The sequence below is a fragment of the Haematobia irritans genome, chromosome 1, assembly GCF_050003625.1.
Source record: "Haematobia irritans isolate KBUSLIRL chromosome 1, ASM5000362v1, whole genome shotgun sequence".
NCBI lineage: Eukaryota > Metazoa > Arthropoda > Insecta > Diptera > Muscidae > Haematobia > Haematobia irritans.
Genome location: NC_134397.1, coordinates 173,467,621 through 173,495,445, shown reverse-complemented (window position 1 = coordinate 173,495,445; position 27,825 = coordinate 173,467,621). Strand labels below are relative to the sequence as shown.

Sequence of the window (27,825 nt, the reverse complement as noted above, 5' to 3'; positions counted from 1 at the left end):
TTATAGACTTACCTGCATTTTATTTATAACCTTCCAGCCATCCTCTACACCTTTTACAGCCAAATATTTTGATTGCACAGGAAGTAGTAGTTGATCCAAAATTTCCAATTTTCCCGTCGAATATTTAATCGATTGTAAAGACATATTTAAAATATTTGTGATGCTGACGTCGCTGCAAATGCTGCTTATGCCGCTACCACTGCTCTTTACAATCTAATGATTGTATGCACTGAAGGAAAATAAAACCAAAAAAAATGTGTTATCTTACACGGACAAAGATTTTGGGTGTAATATATCACAATTTTATCATATTGTAGTATATTAAAATCTTTAATTAATTGACAGAAATGTTTTCTATTAAGTGTTTTTCTATTTTACAACAATAACATGTATAAAATTCTATATTATATGTTTTAACATTAATTAATAAGACAATAAGTTGAGTTTCCAAATTTTGAACAATTCCAAAGTGAAAAAATTACAACATTTAATTCCTAGAGAAAATTTTGTCGTTTTCGCCAAAATTTTTACTTCTCCAGAAAATTTTGTTAAAATTTTATTTCTCCAAAAATTTTTTTCAAAATTTTATTTCTCCAAAAAAATTAGTAAAAATTTTATTTTTATAGAAAATTGTGTCAAAATTTTATTTTTCAAAAAATTTTGTAAAAATTTTATTTCTATAGAAAATTTTGTACAAATTTATTTCTATAAAAAATGTTCTCAAAATTTTATATCCACAGAAAATGTTCCCAAAATTTTATTTCTTTACAAAAAATCTAAAGAAAATATTTTAATAGAAAATTTTCTCAGAATTTTATTTCTATAGAAATTTTTCTCACAATTTTTATTTCAATAGAAAATGTTCCCAAAATTTTATTTCTTTAAAAAAAAAATTCTCAAAATTGTATTTCTATATTGTAGATCTATCAAAATTTCATTCTACCAATCTACCAAACAGTGAAAAATCTACCATTTTTGTTAGAATTCTATCAACGGTAGCAACTGTAATTGCAATTTCCATTGATATAGATTGGACATTGGATCGCATTATTAATGGTAAATATGATTGTAATATTATTCATACGCACCAATGTCTAACGCCAAAGGTATATAACATAATATATTCAAGACTAATTTCGTGAAGGTCGTCCAAAATCAGTTGTTGTTACGGAATCCATAGTTACTGTTCGCCAACTGATATTGCATGATCGTCACGTGACCTATCGTGGGATTGAGACAACCCTAGGCATTAGTGGGACCAGCATACAATATTGCATTAACATTGTATTGGACCCCAAAAATATTCCAAAAATACGATCGTGGTGATTCCCAACATGTCTATGACATCGTGACAGGTGATGAATCGTGGATTAACGCGTATGAATCTGAAAGTAAAAAGCTACCGACTGTATGGATGTTTCATGATGAGCCAAATCCAACAAAAGTTGCTCGCGCACGAATCACTTCCAAGCAAATGATAGAACAACGCAGAACAGTACACAACCATTTGTTTACCAGTTGTCTTCCAAGATACAAGGAAAACAAACCGCCGAAAACGGATCACTCTTCACCACTACAATGCCAACAGCAATTCTTGTGCTCTCAAAACATCGCATTGATCGGTCAACGGCCGTGTAGACCTGTCTTAGCACCGAATGACTTCATTTTATTCCCGTACGTGAAAAATAAAAAGAGAGGTCAACTTTTCTCGACACCTGAAGAACCGTTCAGAATGCATGTTTTGGAGATACCTCAATCCGAGTAGCAAAAGTGCTTCGATCTTAATGGGGAATATTTTGAAAACCAACAATTTTTGATAATATTTGTTTTTTTTTTCTCTAATCGCGAAATATAAAAGTTCCATTTGTAACCACGGTTGTCACAGTACGTAGAATTCTACCAAAAATTGTAGATTTTTTACTCTTTGGAAGAATTCTTTGTTTTTGGTAGATTTTTCAAAATATTCCTCCCCATCTAAGATGTACTTCACAGATTTTTTACTGTTTGGAAGAATTCTTTATGTTTTTGGTAGATTTTTCAATATATTCCTCCCCATCTAAGATGTACTTCACAAATTTCCTCTAGAAATAAAATTTTGAAAAAATTTTCGATAGGAATAAAATTTTGACAAAATTTTCTATAGAAATAAAATTTTGACAAAATTTTCTATAGAAATAAAATTTTGACAAAATTTTCAAAAGAAATTGAATTTTGACAAATTTTCTAAAGAAATTAAATTTTGACAAAATATTCTATAGAAATAAAATTTTGACAAAATTGTCTATAGAAATAAAATTTTGCGAAATTTTCTATAGAAATAAAATTTTGACAAAATTTTTTATACAAAATACAATTTTGACAATATTTTCTATAGAAATAAAATTTTTACAAAATTTTCTATAAAAATAAATTTTGACAAAGTTTTCTATAGAAATAAAATTTTGACAAAATTTTCTATAGAAATAAAATTTTGACAAAATTTTCAAAAGAAATTGAATTTTGACAAATTTTCTAAAGAAATTAAATTTTGACAAAATTTTCTATAGAAATAAAATTGTGATAAAATTGTCTATAGAAATAAAATTTTGACAACATTTTTTATAGAAATAAAATTTTGACAACATTTTCTATAGAAATTAAATTTTGACAAAATTTTTTATAGAAATACAATTTTGACAAATTTTCTAAAGAAATTAAATTTTGACAAAATTTTCTATAGAAATAAAATTTTGACAAAATTTTCTATAGAAATAAAATTTTGACAAAATTTTCTATAGAAATAAAATTTTGACAAAATTTTCTATAGAAATAAAATTTTGACAAAATTTTCTATAGATATAAAATTTTGACAAAATTTTCTATAGATATAAAATTTTCCATAGAAATAAAATTTTTTATAGAAATAAAACTTTAACCAAATTTCCTATAGAAATAAAATTTTGAAAAAATTTTCTCTGGAAAAAAAATTGACAAAATTTTCTATATGAATAAAATTTTGACAAAATTTTCTATAGAAATAAAATTTTGACAAAATGTTCTATAGAAATAAAATTTTGACAAAATTTCTTATAGAAATAAAATTTTGACAACATTTTCTATAGAAATTAAATTTTGACAAAATTTTTTATAGAAATACAATTTTGACAAATTTTCTAAAGAAATTAAATTTTGACAAAATTTTCTATAGAAATAAAATTTTGACAAAATTTTCTATAGAAATAAAATTTTGACAAAATTTTCTATAGAAATAAAATTTTGACAAAATTTTCTATAGAAATAAAATTTTGACAAAATTTTCTATAGATATAAAATTTTGACAAAATTTTCTATAGATATAAAATTTTCCATAGAAATAAAATTTTTTATAGAAATAAAACTTTAACCAAATTTCCTATAGAAATAAAATTTTGAAAAAATTTTCTCTGGAAAAAAAAATTGACAAAATTTTCTATATAAATAAAATTTTGACAAAATTTTCTATAGAAATAAAATTTTGACAAAATGTTCTATAGAAATAAAATTTTGACAAAATTTCTTATAGAAATAAAATTTTGAAAAAATTTTCTATAGAAATAAAATTTTGACAAAATCTTTTATAGAAATATAATTTTCACAAAATTTTCTATAGAAATAAAATTTTGACAAAAATTGACAACATTTTCAAATTTTGACACAACGTTCTATAGAAATAAAATTTTGACAAAATTTCCTAAAGAAATAAAATTTTGACAAAATTTCGTAAAGAAATAAAATTTTGACAAAATTTCCTAAAGAAATAAAATTTTGACAAAATTTCCTAAAGAAATAAAATTTTGACAAAATTTTCTATAGAAATAAAATTTTGACAAAATTTTCTATATAAATAAAATTATGACAAAATTTTCTATATAAATAAAATTTTGACAAAATTTTCTATAGAAATAAAATGTTGATAAAATTGTCTATAGAAATAAAATTTTTACAAAATTTTTTTATAGAAATAAAATTTTGACAAAATTTTCTATAGAAATAAAATTTTGACAAGGAAATTTTGTCATAAAATATATAAAATAGAAATAAAATTTTCTATAATTATATATATAGAAATAAAATTTTTACAAAATTTTCTATAAAAATAAATTTTGACAAAGTTTTCTATAGAAATAAAATTTTCTATAAAAATAAATTTTGACAAAGTTTTCTATAGAAATAAAATTTTGACAAAATTTTCTATAGAAATAAAATTTTGACAAAATTTTCAAAAGAAATTGAATTTTGACAAATTTTCTAAAGAAATTAAATTTTGACAAAATTTTCTATAGAAATAAAATTGTGATAAAATTGTCTATAGAAATAAAATGTTGACAACATTTTTTATAGAAATAAAATTTTGACAACATTTTCTATAGAAATTAAATTATGACAAAATTTTTTATAGAAATACAATTTTGACAAATTTTCTAAAGAAATTAAATTTTGACAAAATTTTCTATAGAAATAAAATTTTGACAAAATTTTCTATAGAAATAAAATTTTGACAAAATTTTCTATAGAAATAAAATTTTGACAAAATTTTCTATAGAAATAAAATTTTGACAAAATTTTCTATAGATATAAAATTTTGACAAAATTTTCTATAGATATAAAATTTTCCATAGAAATAAAATTTTTTATAGAAATAAAACTTTAACCAAATTTCCTATAGAAATAAAATTTTGAAAAAATTTTCTCTGGAAAAAAAAATTGACAAAATTTTCTATATGAATAAAATTTTGACAAAATTTTCTATAGAAATAAAATTTTGACAAAATGTTCTATAGAAATAAAATTTTGACAAAATTTCTTATAGAAATAAAATTTTGACAACATTTTCTATAGAAATTAAATTTTGACAAAATTTTTTATAGAAATACAATTTTGACAAATTTTCTAAAGAAATTAAATTTTGACAAAATTTTCTATAGAAATAAAATTTTGACAAAATTTTCTATAGAAATAAAATTTTGACAAAATTTTCTATAGAAATAAAATTTTGACAAAATTTTCTATAGAAATAAAATTTTGACAAAATTTTCTATAGATATAAAATTTTGACAAAATTTTCTATAGATATAAAATTTTCCATAGAAATAAAATTTTTTATAGAAATAAAACTTTAACCAAATTTCCTATAGAAATAAAATTTTGAAAAAATTTTCTCTGGAAAAAAAAATTGACAAAATTTTCTATATGAATAAAATTTTGACAAAATTTTCTATAGAAATAAAATTTTGACAAAATGTTCTATAGAAATAAAATTTTGACAAAATTTCTTATAGAAATAAAATTTTGAAAAAATTTTCTATAGAAATAAAATTTTGACAAAATCTTTTATAGAAATATAATTTTCACAAAATTTTCTATAGAAATAAAATGTTGACAAAAATTTACAACATTTTCAAATTTTGACACAACGTTCTATAGAAATAAAATTTTGACAAAAATTTCTATAGAAATAAAATTTTGACAAAATTTCGTAAAGAAATAAAATTTTGACAAAATTTCCTAAAGAAATAAAATTTTGACAAAATTTCCTAAAGAAATAAAATTTTGACAAAATTTTCTATAGAAATAAAATTTTGACAAAATTGTCTATATAAATAAAATTATGACAAAATTTTCTATATAAATAAAATTTTGACAAAATTTTCTATAGAAATAAAATGTTGATAAAATTGTCTATAGAAATAAAATTTTTACAAAATTTTTTTATAGAAATAAAATTTTGACAAAATTTTCTATAGAAATAAAATTTTGACAAGGAAATTTTGTCATAAAATATATAAAATAGAAATAAAATTTTCTATAATTATATATATTTTCTATAAATAACTTTAAAAATTTTATTTTTTGTTTCAGGCCATACTATCAAAGTCTCCCTTTTTCTGAAGGGATATTTACTCAAATAAATTGTCGCTATTAGAAGTAATCAAAAAATAAGAAATAAAAAATAAAAATTTTCTTGAAATGTTGGTAGATTATTTTTCGCTCGTGTGGCAACCGCGTTTGTAACACATTATTTTTGACTTGATTTGGCGTGAGTTTACCGGCATTTGTTAGTCATTGGTACGATATTCGACATGTTTCCGTCTTATAGTTCAAAATTAGAGCGTGTTTAGTCCCTCCATTAGTTAGATTAGTTCGCTGCATAACATGACCATTGGCAATGTAAATCACAAAATATATAAATAATTTATTAAAATATTTTGTATGAATGTATAATAAAAACTTGGATCATGCTTATGGTGAATATCATCGAAAAGTTCCGTACTTCAAATGACGACTTTTCCAAACTTTTAAAAAGCCAATTTTTTCGATTTTTCCACATTTTTAAAATAACGAAAAGCCTATTGATGTAATCGTTGAATATCTCTCAATACTGTAAATAAGAAGCCAAAAATGCGTAGCGCCAAGCAATTTGCTAATGAAGACCAAAAAATGTAACAAAAATTCAAATAACAAAACAATACACACAGATATCATGCCAAGTAATAAAAATTGTAAATCAGAAAAAATGTATCGGAAAACACTTTCACACTAACTAATTTTTTCTTCTTCATCTTAAAACCCCCCTCCTACGTAGAAGAGTTAGGAGGGCAACGCGTCAGCCGGATGAACGGACAGACACTTAACGAAGTCTCATTGATATTTTATTGATAATTAAGAGCATTTTCACGGCTCGGCAAAAAAAACCAAAAATGTTACGGTTATATGAATAGAACACTTTTTGCAAAAACACTAAGACAAAAATTTAACATCATAGCCAAAATAACCCCACAACCGATGTTCAATAATCACAATATATTCAAAAATGCTCAAAAACGTTTCAAGCGTCACAATTGCAAATGACGAGGGCGTTAAAATCCTCATAAATTCAATAATTTAGTTGTCAATATTTTGTTTATATAGAGAAAAAAAAGCAAAGGAATAAAAAATTGATCGTACCGATTCGATTCACACGAACTGCACAAGTTTTCAATAACGAGGTGAAATATGCGCGACTTTTACCGTTAAGTGTCTTAAATACAACTAAAAAGCAATGTTCTCTCGAATTGTCATCTTGAAGCAACTTAGGACAGGGCACCACAATCATCATTAGTCGCAGCATCCCAGTCTGCCAGTCATAGATTTCTTTTTGCAGTGAGCGTATCTTCTCACACCATCGCCAACATCATTATCATCATCGTCATTACTACTATCGCCGCCGTCAACGTTGTCGTCACCGTTGTCGTTGCCACAGACTTTTCAATTTCGATTTTCTTTGAGTGCTCAATTTGTATTTGAATTCTTTCTAATAAAAATTAGCATCTATTCATCATTCTCGGTCAGGATGTCGTTTCTTTTTCTTCAAGTTAATGTTTATTTTGCTATTTACAAATGCTGCAATTATTTCATGTAAATAGAGTTCTCACTAGTTTGTATGTTTCTATATAAATGTGAGGAAACTTTAAACTCAATGAAATATAAAGTTGAATTTTAAGCCACACAATACAAGCATGTAATTAGAATCAAAGACTTTTTTGGGGAATACAATTTCTTGACCCTTTAATATTTTGCAAAAGTCGACTTTAGATATGCGAAAAGAAACTTAATTCGAGACCAACCCCATAAAATCGAAAATTCCATCGAAATCCTGAACAAATCGAAATTTTTATATGAAAATTTTAATTGGCTTATATCTTCTAAACTATGCGTCCTAAAACGAAAATTGATCACCCCCATAAAATCGAAAATTCCATCGAAATCCTGAACAAATCGAAATTTTTATATGAAAGACTTCTTTTGCTCATATCTATTAAGCTATAGGTGAATATGAGGTATTTCCAAAACATGTATTCCACTGCTTCTTCAGGTGTCGAATAGTCCTCTGCTGTTTACTTTCTGACTCATACGTCTAAACCTAACCTAACCTAACCTAATGCTTTCCTGAACAAACATTTTGGACGACCTTTACGAAATTCGTCTTCGAACTACGACCTCGTTTGAATACTAGAGTTGCCCAATGGCCTTCTCTCACTAGGAAAACTATTTTGAATTTTGTATCGTTGTAAGGAAGTTCTAAATCTCCTATGGCATTTTTGGTGGGTGCACCACCATAAAATAGTGATGGGGGTATAATAAGTTTGTAATTCCGTTTGTAACACATCGAAATATCGATTTCGGAGCTATCGTTCTGAAATTTGGCACAGTTCGTTTTTTGTTTGCGGGCAGGTCATTCGGTCCAGGTTTTGATATAGCCCCCATATAAACCGACTTACCGATTTGGGGTCTTGGGCTTATATAAATCGTATTTTTTATGCAATTTGCCTGAAATTGGAAATTTAGAGGTATTTTAGAACCATAAAGAGGTGTGCCCAAAATGGTGAGTATCGGTTCATTGTATGTGGTATAGCCCCCATATAGACCGATCTCCCGATTTTATTTTTTTGGGCTACTAGAATCCGTAGTTTTTATCCAATTTGCCTAAAATTGGAAATCTAGATATATTTTAGGACCGCAAATAGGTGTGCAGAAAATGATGGGTATCGGTGCAAGTTTTGGTATAGTCCCCATATGGACCGATCTCCCGATTTTACTTTTTGCTTGGGCTTCTTTACTGCTTGGGCTTCTAGACAGAAAAAAATTTCACGAAAATTTTTCCAATTAAATTCTTAATTGAGTTTTAAAAAATATTCAATTAAAAATTTAAATGATTTAACAAATTTTTTAATTGAAACAAAAATCAGTCACAAAAATTAATTGTATCAATTAACTTTCTAATTGGATCAATTAATTTTTTAATTGACTTTCAATTAATTTTTTAATTGATACTATAATTTCTGTTATTGAAGACATTTCAATTAAAAAATTAATTGGATCAATTAATTTGTTGTGTGTAGAAACTGTTGTTTTTATCCAATTTGCTGAGAAAATTTGGGACCCTCAAACTCCTACTATTTATCGGTCCATTTGGTAAGGCCTCCATATAAACCAATTTCACTTCTTGAGGGTACAACAGTCACACTGATCATGAAAATTGCTTGAAACTAAAAGTAAAATTTCCAGATTTTACTTCTCGTAATCATTTAAATATCGACAGTAAAAACCCACAGATTTTTTTTTTAATCAACAAGTTATTTCCTCATTTTCCTGCACACTTATACGAGGGCGGTTCGGAAACTTCTTAGCCTATCAATGAAAGAGAATAGTTAGTTTTTGAAAAATATTTTTATTTTTCAATATAATCCTCTGAAACTTCAATACACTCAGTCCAACGCTTTTCTAGCAATTCTATCCCTTGCTTAAAATAGCGTTCCTCAAGGTCTTCAAAATAGTGGTTACAACTGTAATTGCATCTTCATTATAGGTAAAACGCTTGTCAGCAAGGTTTTTTTTAGATTTGGGAAAAAGTAAAAGTTACTGGGAGCTAAATCAGGAGAATAAGGTGGGTGGTCAAGCAACTCGTACTCTAATTCGTTGATTTTAGCCATTGTTAAAACACTCTTGTGCGCTGATGCGTTGTCTTGATGAAAAATTATTTTTTTGTGTTGTAAGCCAGGACGTTTTTTTTGTGTTGTAAGCCAGGACGTTTTCCAAACAAGCTTGAGAAATGTTCATTCTTATGTGTTTTTGATCGACTGTTAACAAATGCGGCACCCATCTTGCAGAAAGCTTTTTCTGCAAAATTAAATGAACTCGATCATTTGAGATGCCCACACGCAAAGAAAAAAAAACGTTTGGAAAACGTGTACCGAAAACGTTTTTCTTTTGTTAGAGTTTTTTGAATTGCTTCGAAAATTCTAAACTTTTATCACCAAAAAAATTCGTTTGTTACAAAATTTTTATTTTTTCAAAAAAAAAGTTATTTTTGAAACAACAACATAGTCCATTTCGTTTATATCAAATACTATTCTTTTCTGACTTTAGGTCTTTAATAAGACATATTTTACAGTTCAAAATTTAATATACTACAATGTAATGTTGAACATTTTTTCGGAATCTTCCGAACATATCTGGAATATATGTAAAAAAAAACTGGTCGAAGCAGGGATCGAACCCACGACCCTTGGTATGCAAGTCGGACGTAGCAACCACTGCTCCACGGTGCCAAACTAATTTTTTGTTTCTGTTAAACAAACTTTGTTTATTCGGTTCGTGGGCGCCGCAAGCTATGCTATATAAATATAACTTATATGGATATTTATCTATTGATGACCATAACAGGTACATAGCTCAGAGGTTAGTGTGTTGGCTTACAAAGTGCATGGTCCGCGGTTCGATTCTCCGTCCAGGCGAAAGGTAAAAAAAATTTAAAATTTATAAAATCGTATAATTTCGTCTACATTGTTGGTATTACAGGAAAAACCCTCGTGGATGTGAGAAAGATGTGAGGGAAAATGCAATTAGCAAGAAAACAATGTTTTTTTGTTTGAGTTTGTCTTTATGAAATTGTTTTTACATCCTGGAAAAGAATAAACACTTCCAAATACACTTCCTTACAGCGAAAAGCAAATGAGAAACGAACTTTGCTTGTCTAAAATTTCGTTTGGGAGGAAAACATTTTTTTTGCGTGCATGATATTAGCAATTTCACGCACTTTTATTCGTCGATCATTTAATACCATAGCATGCACTTTGGCTATAATTTCTGTTGTTGTTGCTGTTTTTGGACGTCCACTACGTGGCTCATCTTCAATGCTTGTACGACCACGTTTAAATGCAGCAACCCAATTTTTTACTGTTGCATATGAAGGAGCACTAACACATTCACCATATCATTATGAATTTCTTGTCCCGATAAACCTTTTTTATGTAAATATTTAATAACAGCACGCATTTTCAAATTTTCCATTGTAAAAAAAAAATTGAGGATGCGTCCTTTTGAACAACTGTTTCTATATGAAGGAGTTGCCAGATCGAAACAAAATTTAACATGTGTTCATAACAGAGATGGAAGTTTCCAAAACACTTAACTTGTTTCTGTTTATACCGCGCTTTTTGTGCTAGGCTAAAAATTTTCCGAACTGCCCTCGTATGAGATGTTTATGATTCCTCTAAAACTCAAACAATATTGGTTCTTTAAAATCCAGAATCTGATCTAGTCTTCATAGGTAGAATATTGAAATGTATCTTCAGGAAGCGTACTGGTTGAACTGATCTGCTTGGGAGAATATCTGTCATCAAACCCCCTGAAATTCTATATATTATCAAGTAATCCGCTCCGACGAAGAGTTTTCAAAGGAAGGTTAGGTTATGATATTGGATTCATGGTGGTGGGCCGATCTTACTGCTGCATATACTTGTTTTTTTTTTTATAAATTGTGAATAGAACAAATATTTAAAATTAACATTTTTACGAAATCTTATATTCTGTTGTTCCAAACCGAATCATATTAATGATACTCTAACAACCCTTTAAGTTAGTAATTTGACCTTAGTAACAATGGAGACACTTTTTAGAGTGTTTTCAACTTAATGGCGAACAGTGTTCTCGTTAGCTAACAAAGTACTAATGGAGTTTCATGAAAATGGGTTTTAGTCCTTAATATTCGATTACCCCATTTTGGAAAAAATCAAAAGTCGACATTTGTATGGAATGCTCAGCACGAACACGAGGCCGAAGAGGGTGAATATATTTACGGATATCCAAAGGATTATGAGTGAAATAGCATAGGAATGCAAACGGTAAAGCCTCCATATAGACCGATTTCATTTCTTGAGGATATCATGAACACAAACTATTCACATCATAGGGTCACAAGGGTGCACTGAAAAACAAGTATGTACGGCCAGGCCGAAGCTTATGTACCCTCCACCATGGATTGCGTAGGAACTTCTTCTAAACACTGCCATCCACAATCGAATTACTTAAGTTGCGGTAACGCTTGCCGATGGCAAGGTATCTTAAAGCCTCCTAACACCGTCTTCTAAATTGTATGTAAGTCCATACGTGGTTATATTAAATCAAAAAAGATCGATCAAATACGTATATAATTCAGTTTGACAAAATTTTCTATAGACATAAAAAAAAATTTAACAAAATTTTCTATAGAAACAAAATTTTCACAAAATTTTCTATAGAAAGAAAATTTTGATAAAATTTTCTACAGAAATAAAATTTTAACAAACTTTTCTATAGACATAAAATTTTAACAAAATTTTTTATAGAAATAAAATTTTGACAAAATTTTCTATAGAAATAAAATTTTGACAAGATTTTCTATAGAAATAAAATTTTAACAAAAATTTTCCATAGAAACAAAATTTTGACAACATTTTCTATAGAAGTAAAAAAATCTATAGAAATAAAATTTGGAAAAAATTTTCTATAGAAATAAAATTTTGACAAGATTTTCTATAGAAATAAAATTTTAACAAAAAGATTTCTATAGAAATAAAATTTTAACAAAATTTTCTATAGAAATAAAATTTTGGTAAATTATTTTTGGCTCGAGTGGCAACCATGATTATGAACCGATATCATATGCTGACACCACGTACCAAATTTCAACCGGATCGGATGAAATTTGCATCTCTTAGAGGCTCCGCAAGCCAAATCTGGGGATCGATTTATATGGGGGCTATATATAATTATGGATCGATATGGACCAATTTTGGCATGGTTGTTAGAGACAATATACTAACACCACGTACCAAATTTCAATCGGATCGGATGAAATTTGCTTCTCTTAGAGGCTCCGCAAGCCAAATCGGCGGATCGGTTAATATGGAGGTTATACATAATTATGGACCGATGTGGACCAATTGTTGCATGGTTGTTAGAGACCATATACTCTCTGGAGGTCAAATCTGGGATCGGTTTATATGGGGGGCTATATATAATTATGGGCCGATGTGGACCAATTTTTCATGGTCATTAGAGAACATATACCAACACCATGTACCAAATTTCAGCCGGATCGGATGAAATCGGGGAATCGGGGGATCGGTTTATATGGGGGCTATATGTAATTATGGACCGATATGGACCAATTTCTGCATGGTTGTTAGATACCATATACTAACACCATGTACCAAATTTCAGCCGGATCGGATGAAATTTGCTTCTCTTAGAGCAATCGCAAGCCATATTTGGGGGTCCGTTTATATGGGGGCTATACGTAAAAGTGGACCGATATGGACCAATTTTTGCATGGTTGTTAGAGACCATATACTAACACCATGTACCAAATTTCAGCCGGATCGGATGAAATTTGCTTCTCTTAGAGCAATCGCAAGCCAAATTTGGGGGTCCGTTTATATGAGGGCTATACGTAAAAGTGGACCGATATGGCCCATTTGCAACACCATCCGACCTACATCAATAACAACTACTTATGCCAAGTTTCAAGTCGATAGCTTGTTTCGTTCGGAAGATAGCGTGATTTCAACAGACGGACAGACGGACGGACGGACGGACATGCTCAGATCGACTCAGAATTTCACCACGACCCAGAATATATATACTTTATGGGGTCTTAGAGCAATATTTCGATGTGTTACAAACGGAATGACAAAGTTAATATACCCCCATCCTATGGTGGAGGGTATAAAAAGCATGCCGAGCTGATTCCGAGCCAAAGAAGCGAGCCGAGCCGAGCCACACTATGAAACAGCCCAGCAAAAAATTTGGAAGTTCTTCTAAAGGCACAAAAAAAGCAAAATGTCAAAAAAGCAAAAATGTCATCCCAAAGAACTTCTTTATGTTAACTACATACACTGAAAAAAAGCCCGGTTCCAAAGATTTTGTCTTTACATTAAAAATTTTGGTATTGATTGCAAACCAAAGAAGCGGAGAATAGAAGCAAGATGCAAAAGGACAACTAATTTAAAGACAATTTCATTAAATTTAAAGATTTTTTTCTGAATTATTAAAGTCAAGTTGACCTTAGCCCAAACATTCTTTCTTTTATGTTATGATACCCATTTTTAATTCAAATCACTTAATCATAAGGACAATATGACTGAAAAGTGTATCGACTTTTGGACAAGGAAAAAACTTTATATTAGAGAAATGCGTCTTCTATACCAAGCAAAATTTGCATTCGTATTTTAAAGAAATGAAATCTTTGACCTCACGACAATATTTTTTTCAGTGTGGCCATTGTTAACAGAATCAAAAAGAGCACTTTTTCAAAACTTGAAAAGGTCGAATTGTTGGCTTTGAAAAAGCCAACTTCGGCTCTTACAAAGGTTGGTTCTGGGACTACTGGAACTTCGGCAACTGCTGATAGAGTTTATATCTATGATATGATACAAGATAATTCTGACGGGGAGCAAACAGTTAAGAGCATATTTCAATAAAATAATGATTACAAAAATAAACTATAGTTAGAATGATTTTCGCCTATATTTGTAAATGACATCCCTAATTCAAATAAATATGGTAATAATGATGTTTCCAAAGATTTTACTGAATTGTCCACATAAAAGAGATAAGCTTACTAAGTAGCTATTTGCGTTTGTCAATTCCTTTGCGGGCAAATATAAAAATCTCTTAGAAATGTTTAAAGAGCATATCCCACAATCAAGTAGAAAAAGACGGACAACGAAGAAACGAGTAAACTGACGAACGAACTAAAAGGCTATCGGCCAATAACAAAATGAACCATTAATCTGTTATAGTGTCAACATATTTAAATGAAAAATATTTGTGTAATATATTTTATTGATATTGTAGCGTATGTATGATTGTTTGCACTTCAATACCGAACGTCTACTGAATGTCGTATTGTACAAGAATACTCTCAATCGCAGTGGAGAGTATAGCTTGATATGTACTCGTGGGGCACTGATGATGATGGCGCAAAATTTTAATGTACTATAAAGCCAAGATCTTATCTTTAAACAAACAAACAAAAAATAAATAAATATAAATAGTGTGTATGTGTAAATAATAAATAATTGAACACTTTCGTATGTACGATTTCATAAAACACTTAACAACAATTAAAGTATTTGGTTTTTTGGGGTACAGACGCCTATTCGAAATGGGATTTTAATTTTAAAACAAAATAATAAAATATCAATAATGTGTTGAGTTAGCTCAATATTTGAAAAAAATTTTTTGATTAAATAGAAGTCAAGGCATTAGGAGGTACTTCTTATTTATTGCTGATATTTCCAAGGTCAAACTTCTTTCGGAGTCAACCGACTAAACATGAATAGTTTAGTCGGTTGACTACGAATGCGAAGCAACAATAAATCCTAAAATTATATTCTCTAACCAAGCGATTGCCAACAGATGTGTCTATTTGACTCAATTTCAAATTATGCAATAAGCCAATAATAGTGTACTGCCTTTTAAATACATAGAGAATATTAGTAGGAAACAAAATTCAGATTTCATGTTAACCAAGAAAAATGCCAAATTCTTATATTCCATTGATATTAATATTACTATGGCTAAAGATTCAAACGACAACTGGAATTTAAGCAACAATTTATTCCTGAAATGAAGTTGAAATTTCTGAGCAATATCGATACACACATTTTTTTTCTGATTCAATCACGATTCATCAATTAATTGATTTAATTAATTTTTTAATTGAAATGTCTTCAATCACAGAAATGATCAATTAAACACGAGACAACACGTCGACCGCAGACCAGTGATACGCAGTGGAATAACATACAAACCTGCCAGAACGCTGCTCTTAGAACTGCGACTGGGTGTCTCCGCAGCACACCCCTGGATCACCTTTATGTGGAGACAAAGATCATCCCTGTGCGAAGACACAACTACATGTTGTCAAAGCATTATCTCCTGGGTTGTTATCGCAGTAATCATCCAAACCACCATCTTATGGATACACAACCACCACCCAGGAACGTAAGGGTTGATATACATAATCTAAAGCGCGAGATCCAGCGCTATAAAAGAGAGCCTCTAGATCAAGCAGCGTACCAGGCATGTTTGAACAGGATTCATACTGTTCATACTGTAGCTGAAGCGGTGAGAAGCTACAAGGTTAATCCTGTTCTTGGAGTCCGACCACCGCCCATAGCACCGGAGGAAAGAGACCTCCCACGGCAGACTAGGGTAGTTTTGGCCCAATTAAGATCAGGCAAGTGCAGCCGCCTCAATTCCTACTTATCGGTGATTGATAGCAGCGTAGCTGACGTTTGTCCAATTTGCAACCAAGGGCCACACGACACGCGTCATCTTTTCTCTTGCCCAGTCAAACCAACCCGACTTACCACCAGATCACTCTGGACACACCCCACCTTAGTCGCAGAGTTCCTTGATCTGCCAACAAGCTGATGTACCAAGCGTATAACATGAAATGGATGAGATCACAATAAACTGTTACAACAACAACAACAACAACAACAACAACATCAATTAAAAAATGAAATATAATTTGTGTGATTGATTTTTGTTTCAATTTAAAAAAAATTGAATAAATTAAATTTTTACTTGAATATTCTTTAAAAATCAATTAAGATTTTAATTGGAAAAATTTTTGTGATTTTTTTTTTTCTGTGCAATTCATACAGCATCCTAGCTACGGTTAGGTTAAGTTATAGAGGATGACGCCAATTCGTAGAAAAGGAATTAGTTTCCACAGGTTGGTACTATATAAAAATAATATGCATTTAATACTAGCGACGCCATCTATGTGTCAGACCGGGGACTTATCAGCCAAACTGTTATATACAGAATATTAGTAGGAAACTAAATTCAGATTTACATTAACCAAGAAAAGAACTAAATTCTTATATTCCATTGATTTTAATATTACTATGGCTAAAGCTTCAAACGACAACTGGAATTTAAGCAACAATTTATTCCTGAACTGAACAACAAAGAAGAGGAAATTTTTGAGCAATATCGGCAATTCATTCAGCATCCTAGCTATGCACTATGGGCTAAATCATATTTTTAGCGGCAAAAAATACTTCCCACCAATTTAGCTTCACAAAATTTGGTGAGTAGATTTGTAGTTATAAAAAAATGGATTTTAGAAAAAATGCGCGGGTCACGCCCCCTTTTTAGAGTAATGACTATAAATACCTCGTAAAATGGTGTTATTTCTTTTTGCATTTTGCCAAGTTGTAGATCTTGACTAGGCAAACAAAAATGCTGAATATATTAAGCCGAAAAAAAATCATCTTCATGCTCAAAACGCAAAAAATGTCCCAAAAATTACAATTTTTTCACCGATATTTCGGTTTTCCTACTATAGCTCATAAACTATTGAAAATTTTACCAAACAATCAAGGTAAGAAATGTAGCCTATATATTTATGAACAACTTTCTAGTTCACAAAATTTTCCATACGATTACTCCTTAACAAAATTGTTTGCAATTTTAGTTGGTTTTTTGTAATCCAAGCCTTTTACAACGTTTAGTGACTTTCCGCGTAAATTTAAGTTTTTTTTTTAATTATGGTATGTGTAGGTTCTTGTAAAAAAGAAATATATGAGCCAGAGCTATCCATAGCTCAGAGATGCATGTGAAGTATATTGTGCACACTTGAATCCTTACGAGCGGTACCTGCTCGATCTTTTTTTCAACACTTGTTTCGAGTCTCAGATTAATTTCTGCACGGAAATCTACAGTTACTACTGAAACCTTGTTTCTTTGTGATAAATGTACTAATATTTTGTATATTGTGGCAGGCATTGGAGACCATTCATATTTTGTGAAAAATATTTCTCTATTTTTAATGCCATGGTGCAATGGTGGCGAGACTTTTGAGTACCGTTTTCATATTCCGAGGAGAAAACAATTAACCCTTCGTTGCATGGCATTGCATATATGCAATGTTAGATTCTTATCTGTCTAGCTCCTATTCTTTTATATATTTTACCATAATTTTCTTTCTTATTCATATTTTGGAAGCCGTAGATTATATTTGATAAGGGTTTTATCCAGCATCGTAACAATTTCATTTAAATAAAGCGAAATTAAAATAAGTATTTTGAGTACCTCGAAAAATTTAATTTATTTGTTTTAATATTATGAAACTTTCATAACATTTTTTAAAACGCAATTATAAAATGAAAAGTTTAGCCTATTCTAAACGCTACGTATATAGTTTTGTAATACAAGTTATATTTACAAATGCTCTACGATGAATGATATCATATCTGCAATTTCATGCGTTTTAGCCGATATGAACTGTCATTGCATATATGCCATATAATTGCATATGTGCAATATCATGCATTCAAACCATTTTTGCTACTACTAGGAAATTTATCGACGAATATGAATATAAAGACGAATATTTTGATGTTGATGGAGTTTGATATAAATCGAGTTCGTAGAAGGCACACAAGACGTAAAACTCGGCTATAGAGCTTAATATGGAATCGAACTGCACTCAGTGATAAACAGAAGTTCACCACTGTGATATCATAATTGACTGAAAAGTCTATGCGAACATGAAGTTATGGGTCGCCACGATACCTAACCTGGGTAAAAAGAGTGTCCGGATTTCCGTGTATCAAATAGGCTGACATATACAAAAATCAGTTTTCAGCTTGTGATACGTTCTACCTCATTTGTTCCATCAAACCGAATCACCTCTCAACAGAGCTCCAAGGTTCCGCTGCTCTTACTCGGCACAGATGTGTTCCCACCTCTAGGTGCCCGGTAATGATTCGTACGATGTTTCTCTTCGTTATCCTCTTTTCTTAAAGTAGTTATCCATTTTTTCTTGTTTTGATCACTCCCTAGAAGTTTCGCCGCCCTTCCGAGCGACATTGTGATTCCTCATAGTTTTCTCTTCTCTTCATCAATCATATTCGTGTTTCTAAACGAGTACCCAATGAGCTCCAAATGAGTTCATCAAGGCTTCTGGAGTAAGTATTTTCTTCAATTATCCTAGCTATGAACACCACAAATAATTTCTCGAATATGGAACAATAAATAGAAGGTATAGGAATTTATGGGTTCAGTACCAAATGTGACAAAAACAAATCCCGTTAGATAAGAAGGCATTAATTTTTACAAAGCCTTGTAGAAATTAAATTTTCGAAGTGAAATACAATCGTCAACACTGCACCTAAGAAATTCCTTTGATTCATTTGGACATTTTGGATATTTTGATGCTGGACCATAATGGTGATGGTTTACTTCGTTAATATGCCCTTCGTGGAAAGTTTAGAACGAACATCGAAAAAATTTTCAGCGGTGGTTTATTCCTTCTTAGCAATGCTGAGTGTATTGACATTTCCGAGTGTATTAACGTTTCTCTAAGTGGTTTCATGATAATGTGGAACGCCGCGGCGCGCCGTTTAGACACGGCTATAAGAAGTCGGTCTCTTAAAATAGAATCGGACAGGTGGAATCACATAGTCTATGTGTATACCTACGCCTAACCTTAACTAGGATGTGATCGATTGTGTATAACACATATATCCATCTGATGAGTCTTTCTCTGTAGCTGGTTACAGCATTTCTATTATATACAGGCACTTCTAATATTTCCGAGAAAAAAAAAATGGAAGTTGACCTTATAATATTTCCCAGCAAGAATAATTGGAAGTTGTTCTAAAGGCATAACTTTAAAAGCACTCCCGAAAATGTCCTCCCAAAGATGTCCTTTATTTTAACTACGCAGAAAGTTCTTTTAATTCAATTTTTTTATAAATCGCTTTTTCATATTTTTAATGGGAAATTTTTAACTTTTTTTGTTTCAATTAGTTTAAAAACAGAGTAAGAATTAATAAAATGGTACAAATTATTTAATTTTTGTCGAAAAGAATGCTAAATCCATTCTAGAAAAATTGAGAATTTTAAAAATATTCTTTATCAAACTACATACAAGCGTTAAGGAGGAATAACTCCACTTTTAGAGTGCGTAAAAAGTCATAAAATATTACAAAATTTATTTATTTGAAAAATATTACAAACTTTTTAATTCACATCCAAAATACGGAATTCAGATCACACTTTAAGAAGTGATGCAAATTCAGTACAACGGCTGTTGAAATGATGCACATCGGTCCTATGACAAGCCCATGTTAAATGCATTGCTTCTACGCCAATTTTGCACCACTTCTGGATGAAAAAGGAACAGTTTCACTACTTTTTTGGCAACGCATTTGTTGGTGGGTTACCGTTAAAGACACCAGATTATTTTTTCTGTTGAACCAAATTGATTTTTGCTGAGGCATGAGCAGACAACTTAAGTTAACATATTATAGGTGCGCCAGTAATCTAAATGCAGGATATCATGCAGTAATCATTATAATTCAGGGCAAATTTATTCCAAATTTAATTATCAGGCTGCGAACCAATGGTACGGATATCAGGAGTAATGTCTGACGTCATGAAAACTCTAACATATCTAGTGTTCGTTTAAATGGGCCATATTTGCTTGGTCGTCCGCAAATGGGACATTCACTATCGTATCAGCTTTCTTTCTACGGGGGGTACCCATATTTGGACACACCGTGTGCAATTTGTCAGATGAACTTGGGTGCAATTCCAGCTTCGACCACAAACCAAAATAGTTGCAAACCTTCTCTAAGTAGTTCACCGCAATTTGAAGCGCCGCACAGTGGGGTTTTTGATGTCAAAAGTGGGAATTAATTCGAAGTAGCTTTCCCTGTTTATAGTTTTAACTTTTTTCGGCCAAATTCACTAAAAGACATAAAACCATTCAAATTTTAAATATTTTTTAGTCCACATTTTATTTGTGTTCCATTAGTTAATTTGCAACAAAAAAAAGAGAATGAATATCTGCTTTTTGATCTGATTCTTAACAATTATTATCATCATCGTCAGAAAATTACTATATGTATCATTATCATCAACACTGGCATTTTGATCACCATCAAGATTTGACTCAAATATCAACATTTGAATTGCTTCCATAGGCAAATTGTGGGGTTTCTTCTCTTTTAATTTCTCATTTCTGATATAATTGGATCCGAAGTATGTTAATTAACAGTCTTTTAAATATCTCTTCATTTGACTTTTCCATAGAACATTTTCGCAAAAAATGCTCTCTAAAATTTTTAAAATCTTTGTTTCTAGCTTCTTGCGCTTCTTCCGACAAATGTCCAATTGGAAGTAAAGCGTGGTTAATTATTTCTGCTCCAAGTAATAAATATTTGTGAACAGTTGGGGACATATAGTACCAGGGGTTGAAAAATGTATTCCATTTAATTTCGAAATGTGCAAAAAAGTGCAGACAACTTTTTCATCTATGCTTTCAAAAGAGTTTATTGTTTTAGAAAAAAAAAACTTTTTTACTTAATTTGGCTTTATTCACAACTATTTGTCGACATATTTCTCGAAATCCTCTAATTTAAAGACTTACGAGCGAAACTAAATTGCATATAATAACACAAGTCAAATATAAAAATAAAAGACACAAAAATAATCTTATTAACCTGAGGATGAAGGTTCCATTATTATTTTTTTAATTATCGCTTTAGAAAACACTCAAAACTAATTTTTAAGACACCAATAATTTACATTTATATCGCACGCAAGGAAAACGTAAAATAACTCCAACTTCAAACATATATAGTGACACAACGGTACTTGTCAAAGACACAATTTTTGCGCTAGTGATGTGGAATTTTGTGTACTTTTACCGACTATAAAAATTTTTTCGGTTCTCCTAAATTTCATTTTTCAATTAATTCCCATTTTTGGTATCAAAAACCCCAATGTGCGCCGTTCGGAGATATGTACACCACTTGTGGTACCACAATGGACTGCATAGTCGAAGCCACTGCTCGGTAATCTCGTTGAGATTTGAGGCAGAAGGCGTAATATGTTACGTGTAAAAACTGGTTCTAAGATCTAGTCATCTCTAAATAGATCAGATATGACTAGATCTCAAAATTGACCACATTAGATCTAAGCAGATTTACCTAGATATGATTATACAGAATTAGATATAAGTCCACATATGACGAGATCTTACAATCAGATCCAACTATATATAGGGATAGATATAATCATATCGAAGACATTAGATCAGGCCAATATTGAGATCTGATCAGATCTAATTCCATAGTAATTGGATCTTACCATTTTTCGGATCTACTCATATTTAATTGTATCAAATTAGATTTCTCAATTTTTACTCGGGGTAATAGAATAACTTATTTTTGAAATTCCCTGTCCACAAACTTTCTGGCCTGAAAGATGCCAAACGTTCATTCATTAGTAAATCGCCTATTTAAATTTGGAGCATATAATAAACATCAATTTCGATTACAATTTTGTTTAAATTAGAGATATAATCTATATATGATTGTATTCCTTTACCATGTGTCGCAATAAACCGAATATAGACATCTACAGCCAAATTGCTTATGCTTGCTTGTGTGGTGGCAAAATTAGATAAATCGACATTAATTAATGGCAGCGCCAAAAAATTATTGATGTCCAACATGAGGATATTAATACATTAAAAATAATAATCGTAATATGTAATGCATTAACACTACGTTGATGACGGTGACGAGAAAAATGTATGTAAATATGTATCCGCACAATCATATTCCACAAAAAGCAAATTAGTTGGTCGTTATTCAAGCGATCAAGAATCAACCGGTGGTTGAAAGTGCCACGCAAAATAAAACAAAGATAAAGTCTGAAATAATTATGACAACTTTGCACTACAAACAATGGGCACTTACAAATTAATTTTACTCCGAATAGGAATGGACGTGTGTGTTTGTTTTTCATTAGGCAAACATACGTAGAATTTTACTGTGACGTTCAATGGAAAAATGCCAAAGATATTGGCTCAAACCGTAGGACCCTGGGGGTGGTGTCGAAGCAACATACATTGTTCGTTGTCTACCTGTCTCCAAGAATGGACTCATTTTTTGCACAAGTTGTGTGTTTCTTAATGTTGGCGTATTTATTTTTGGATTATAGCGCGTTTACCAATAGTATATTCACCTTCTCACCTGAACAACTGAAGAAGTCTTTTGGGCGCCGCACTATTGAACTTTGCCGAGATTACAAATTATCTTAACGACTGAAAAATAATAATAAAATTGGTGTTATTATTCTGCTGCTGCCGGTCTTTTATCTTTGTTTGTTTTCTCAGACATTTATCCCACGTTATTTGTAGTACGCTTCGTAATCACTAACATGGTTGCCAACGTCTTAGTTTATATTCTAAAATTATGCGCCGAGATTAGGGATGTCATTCGGGATATCCAGCAATACCGGGATTTTCGCTACAGAATTAATGCGGAATCCGTTGATTTTTTTATTTTGATTCCTGGGATTTTTCTAAGTTCGATTTTATCCCCATCATTACCATAAGGCCGGTATTCTGTTCGGTTTTCGCGTTGAAACTCCATACAAAACCAAAAAATGCGAAAAATTTGCGAAATTTTTTCCATTTGTGATACTTTGTTTTTCGTATTGAAAAACTGACGTTTATAGCACGGCGCCATTTTCAATGTGAATTAAGAAATAATTTATTTATTAAAAACTATTTGTGCGGGTTTATAAATCAATCACGGACCATATTTTTGTTCCGAAACTATACAAAGGATCAAAGGAATAGCAGATCAATTGCCCAAGGATAAATAAAATGTTATTTTGTAAAAACAAGCAACAACCACCAACTTAATCCAATATCGCTCCCTGTAAAATAGCGCTCCAAGCTACCTAAAAAAACGCCGCTTTCTATGTGCGAAATAATGGTTTCCATAAAAATTTTTCGCAAGAATGAACATAGTACCGGCCTATAGGTTGTAAGAAACCAATTTCACTATTGTTAGAAAAATCATTTTGATATTTTATGAACCACCCTGCCAACATTTTTTGAATTTGGGGGCGCTTCTGAGAATCCCCACTACGTCGAAAACAGTCGTATACGATATCCAAAACTCCTCGGAAAAGCGCCGTCACTATTGAGAAGTTGTACCACGCCAAGTTACTACAAAAAAGTATCGCATGAGTGCAATTATTAGGAGCCCTTATGGATACATTTAGAAGGACGCCAATAAGAGCCCCTTCAAACAATCAGACCAAGTGCATTTTAAGATAGTTGTAAAAGAATCATTGTGGTCAAGTAAAACACGATTGTTTAGATGTTTATTAATTTTATGAAACATTTATAAATTCTCATAAATATAACATTTATACGACTACCTCATCACATTTAACACATTTTTATGCATTAATAAGAGATTGATTTTGAGTTACAAGTTGTAAGTTAAATGTTGTAGCGTCTATCAGCCAATACTTTTATTCCCAATGGAGGCAGCGTGTCTGGAAAAATATTTGAAAAACTATCACTTTATTCCATTTGGAAAGTCAAAAATTGTTCACCATATACCTTTCACAATTTTAAGCGTAATATCTATGTTTTCAGAACTTTATTTTCGTTTTTATTTAAATAAAATATAACAAGCTGGTTGCGCTTGGCATTTCACAAAAAATAAAATGGCTCTTCTAACAGTAGTGATGGCAAAATACTTTCATGTACATTTTGTACTTTTTGATATGCTTCCCCCATCACAGTTCGCGATGGTTGCGGTGACATTTACGAGTCTGTGGTAGCGATGAGGATGAAATGGAACTTTGAAATGCTGGCAGGGCCACCAATAATAAAACAAAACTAAAAACTACCCAGCAAAAAAAAATTTTGGAAGTTCTTCTAATGGAACAACTTTAAAAGCACTTCCAAAAATGTCCAAAGATGATCTTTATTTTAATTACACAGGAAGTTATTTTAATTCAATTTTATATAAGTCGCTTTTTTCATATTTTGAATGGGTAATTTTGATTTTTTTTAATATATTAAAAACAGAGTAAAAATTAATAAAATGGAACTAATTATTCAAGTTTTGTCGATAAAATTGTTAGGTTAGGTTATAGAAGATGACACCAAATTCGTAGAGAGGAAAAATGGTGTCCACTCCCTGCCAGCATTTCAAAGTTCCATTTCATCCTCATCGCTACCACAGACACGTAAGTGACACTGCAACAATCGCCAACTGTGATGGGGGAAGCGTATGAAAAAGTATGAAATGTACATGAAAGTATTTTACCATCACTATTGTTACAAGAGCCATTTTATATATTGTGAAACACCAAGCGCATCTAGCTTCTTATAATTTATTGAAATAAAAACGATAATGAAGTGCTGCAAACGTAGTTATTTCGTATACGATTGTTTTCGGTGGTGGGGATTCCCAGAAGCGCCGTCAAATTCAAAAAGTGTTGGCAGGGCTTAGACCATGTTGGTCCATTGTGATTTCTCATGGTTGTTTCTTTCCTCTTGGACATCTATCTTCCTCTGCCAGGGTCTGTCACATCTCCTTTGCGTTCTTGAAAAGAATACATTTCTCTAGGTCTTCCGTCCAGAAGCCTTGATAAAGGCGAGTATATCCTTTAAATTACAGTCCCGTTCCTCAGTAATATCCTGAATAAAAAAGATAATGCCGGATACTGGCACAGAAAGTGATAACAGTCTTCTGTAGCATCCGGGTCAAGGCACCATCTAGAAATATCATCGGTTATTAAGCCAATCCTTACCATATGCTTCCCAAGTGTGTTGTGTCTTATTATGATGCCTATTAACGGCCTCAAATCCTCTCTATTCGTCGCCATTGGAAATCCTGAGTTTATACTACTCTTGTCGTTTTATATCAGTTTGGTCTGCTCGCAACCCACAGAGGAAGTCCATCGTTCATTCCACAGATCATTATATTTATCATTGACCCTGTAAGTATATAAAGATAACGGGGGGAAAACGTCCATGGCGATGTTATCAGTGCCGCGTGCACCTTCTTTGGTCAGCACATCTGCCTCATCATTGTCCCTTATTCCATAATGTCGAAGTACCCAGCACAGAGTTATATTATGCTGTTCAGCGAGATCTCTGAGTTCTCTACCTTCGACGTTATGTTCGTATTATCTAAGGTCTTCATTGCTGCCTGACTGTCGATGAAAAAACAGATACCGCTTCTGAATATCGGCCTCATCAACAGGAGCTCCACCTAAAAGAAGCTGCATGCGTTGTCCATTCCATATGACTCCCTGATTCCTAGCTCCTCGCAGTAGATACCACTGTCCGTGCCTTAAACCATTTTCGATCCGTCTGTATAAAGGTTGAATCACACACCATGCGTCAATCCGTGCGTTGATGGAAGGGTTGATATTTTTCAGTTTGAAGCACTCTAACAAAAATATTGCTTTCAAAGAGAAGATTCAACTCTTCAATCAACGGACGCATTAACGCATAGTATGTAACTCAACCTTAAATGTGCAGAGCTCCAAAAAGTATACGATTTTCCTCCTGTGTGCCTGCAGGCCGTGCTCCCGAGTAAGTCCAAGCTCTTCAGTCTCATGAGTATCACTTCGGCTGTCTTCCTGATGTTCAGATCAAGCGGGCAAATTCCCATTAAAACCTCTGGAGCTGTAGTGACCGTTGTCCTCATCGCATCAGTCATGTTAATGAGAGCTGTTTTGTTTATCCTGCTGAATTTCTGTATATGGTTCCGATGTCTCGTAATGGACGTGACAGCCATAGGTGACTACTGGTCTTATGACCACTGTAAAAAGTCAGTGGAATAGGGATGGCTTCATCCCACAGGGTTCCCCGAAAGAAAGCGGTGGAGCAATATGGAATTAAGTTGGTGGTTGCCGATTGCTATTACAAAATTAACGTTTTATTTTTCTTGGGGAATTGATCTGCTACTCCTTAGATCTTTTGTATATTTTCGGACCAATAATATGATCCGTGTTTACATTATAAACCCACACAAATAGTGTTAATAAATAAATTATTTCTTAATTCACATTGCAAATGGCGCCATGCTATAAACGTCAGTTTTTCAACTCGAAAAAAAACAAAGTACCACATATGGAAAAAATTTCGCAATTTTTTCGCATTTTTTGGGTTTGTATGGAGTTTCAACGCGAAAACCGAACAGAGTACCGGCCTTTTGGCGTGAAGAAAAGTACACAACTATTTTCGACGTGGTGGGGATTTTGATTAGTGCAAATTCAAAATATGTTGGCAGGGCTGGAACACTGCTATGGCGTGAAGAAAAGTATACGACTATTTTCGATGTGGTGGGGATTTTGATTAGTGCAAATTCAAAAAATGTTGGCAGTGCTAGTACCCCTGCCAGCATTTCAAAGTTCCATTTCATCTTCATCGCTACCACAGACTCGTAAATGTCACTACAACCATCCTACTGTGATAGGGGGCAGCATATCATAAAGTACAAAATGTTCTTCATACATGTAGTTTGCCATCACTACTTTTACAAAAGCCATTTTATTTTTTGTGAAACGCCAAGCGCAACCAGCTTGTTATATTTTATTTAAATAAAAACGAAAATAAAGTTCTGAAAACATAGATTTTACGCTTAAAATTGTGAAAGGTATATTGGTGAACAATTTTTGATTTTCCAAATGGAATAAAGTGATTGTTTTTCAAATATTTTACAGACACGCTGCCTCCATCGAATAAAAACACTGGCTGATAGACGCTGCAACATGTAACTCGCTACTTGTAACTCTACATCATAATTAATGCAAAAAATTATGTTAAATGTGATGTGATAGTGGTATAAATGTTATATTTTTAAGAATTTGTAAATTATTAATCAAATTAATAAATATCTAAACAAACGTGTTTTACTCGACCACAATGATTCTTTTACCACTATCTTAAAATGTGCTTTTTCTGATTGTTTGGAGGGTCTCTTATTGGCGTCGTTCTAAATTGATCTATAAAGGCACCTAATAATTGCACTCATGCGAAACCTTTTTGTAGTAACTTGGCGTGGTACAACTTCTCAATAGTGACGGCGCTTTTCCGACGAGTTTTTGATATCGTATATGATTGTTTTCGACGTACTGGGGATTCTC

At 31.4% G+C, this 27,825-nt stretch overlaps 2 protein-coding genes and 2 long non-coding RNA genes across 7 annotated transcripts in view; 2 read left to right on the top strand and 2 right to left on the bottom strand.

Annotated features, from left to right (window-relative positions):
• LOC142222158 (methylthioribose-1-phosphate isomerase) overlaps positions 1-23,036 on the bottom strand; it is a 46,559-nt gene extending 23,523 nt beyond the window's left edge. The window contains exons 1-2 of one of the 3 annotated variants that reach the window (XM_075292149.1): positions 22,890-23,036; positions 13-229 (exon numbers count right to left, since the gene is read on the bottom strand). In XM_075292149.1, coding sequence (XP_075148264.1) covers positions 13-144 — 132 coding nt within the window. In that variant the 5' untranslated portion in view covers positions 145-229; positions 22,890-23,036. Of the gene's footprint in view, positions 1-12; positions 230-6,963; positions 7,113-22,881 lie in introns of those variants that run through there. The other 2 variants (XM_075292150.1, XM_075292148.1) reach the window with 2 other exon arrangements.
• On the top strand, positions 14,528-16,459 carry LOC142222159 (uncharacterized). Of its 2 annotated transcripts, none has more exons than XM_075292152.1 (2): positions 14,528-14,879; positions 15,565-16,459. In XM_075292152.1, the coding sequence occupies exon 2, from the start codon at positions 15,742-15,744 to the stop codon at positions 16,258-16,260; it is 519 nt and encodes a 172-aa protein (XP_075148267.1). In that variant the 5' UTR covers positions 14,528-14,879; positions 15,565-15,741; the 3' UTR covers positions 16,261-16,459. The 2 variants fall into 2 exon arrangements, with proteins under 2 accessions (XP_075148267.1, XP_075148266.1); XM_075292151.1 differs by lacking the exon at positions 14,528-14,879 and adding an exon at positions 14,962-15,093.
• A 985-nt stretch (positions 23,037-24,021) lies between the features above and the next one.
• LOC142242913 (uncharacterized) lies at positions 24,022-24,519 on the bottom strand. The gene is made up of 2 exons (XR_012724248.1): positions 24,278-24,519; positions 24,022-24,210 (listed from the first exon to the last, which is right to left on the bottom strand). It is a non-coding gene; the product is annotated as an uncharacterized LOC142242913 (long non-coding RNA).
• A 2,565-nt stretch (positions 24,520-27,084) lies between these two features.
• LOC142242912 (uncharacterized) lies at positions 27,085-27,605 on the top strand. The gene is made up of 2 exons (XR_012724247.1): positions 27,085-27,335; positions 27,403-27,605. It is a non-coding gene; the product is annotated as an uncharacterized LOC142242912 (long non-coding RNA).
• Positions 27,606-27,825: the final 220 nt, after the last annotated feature.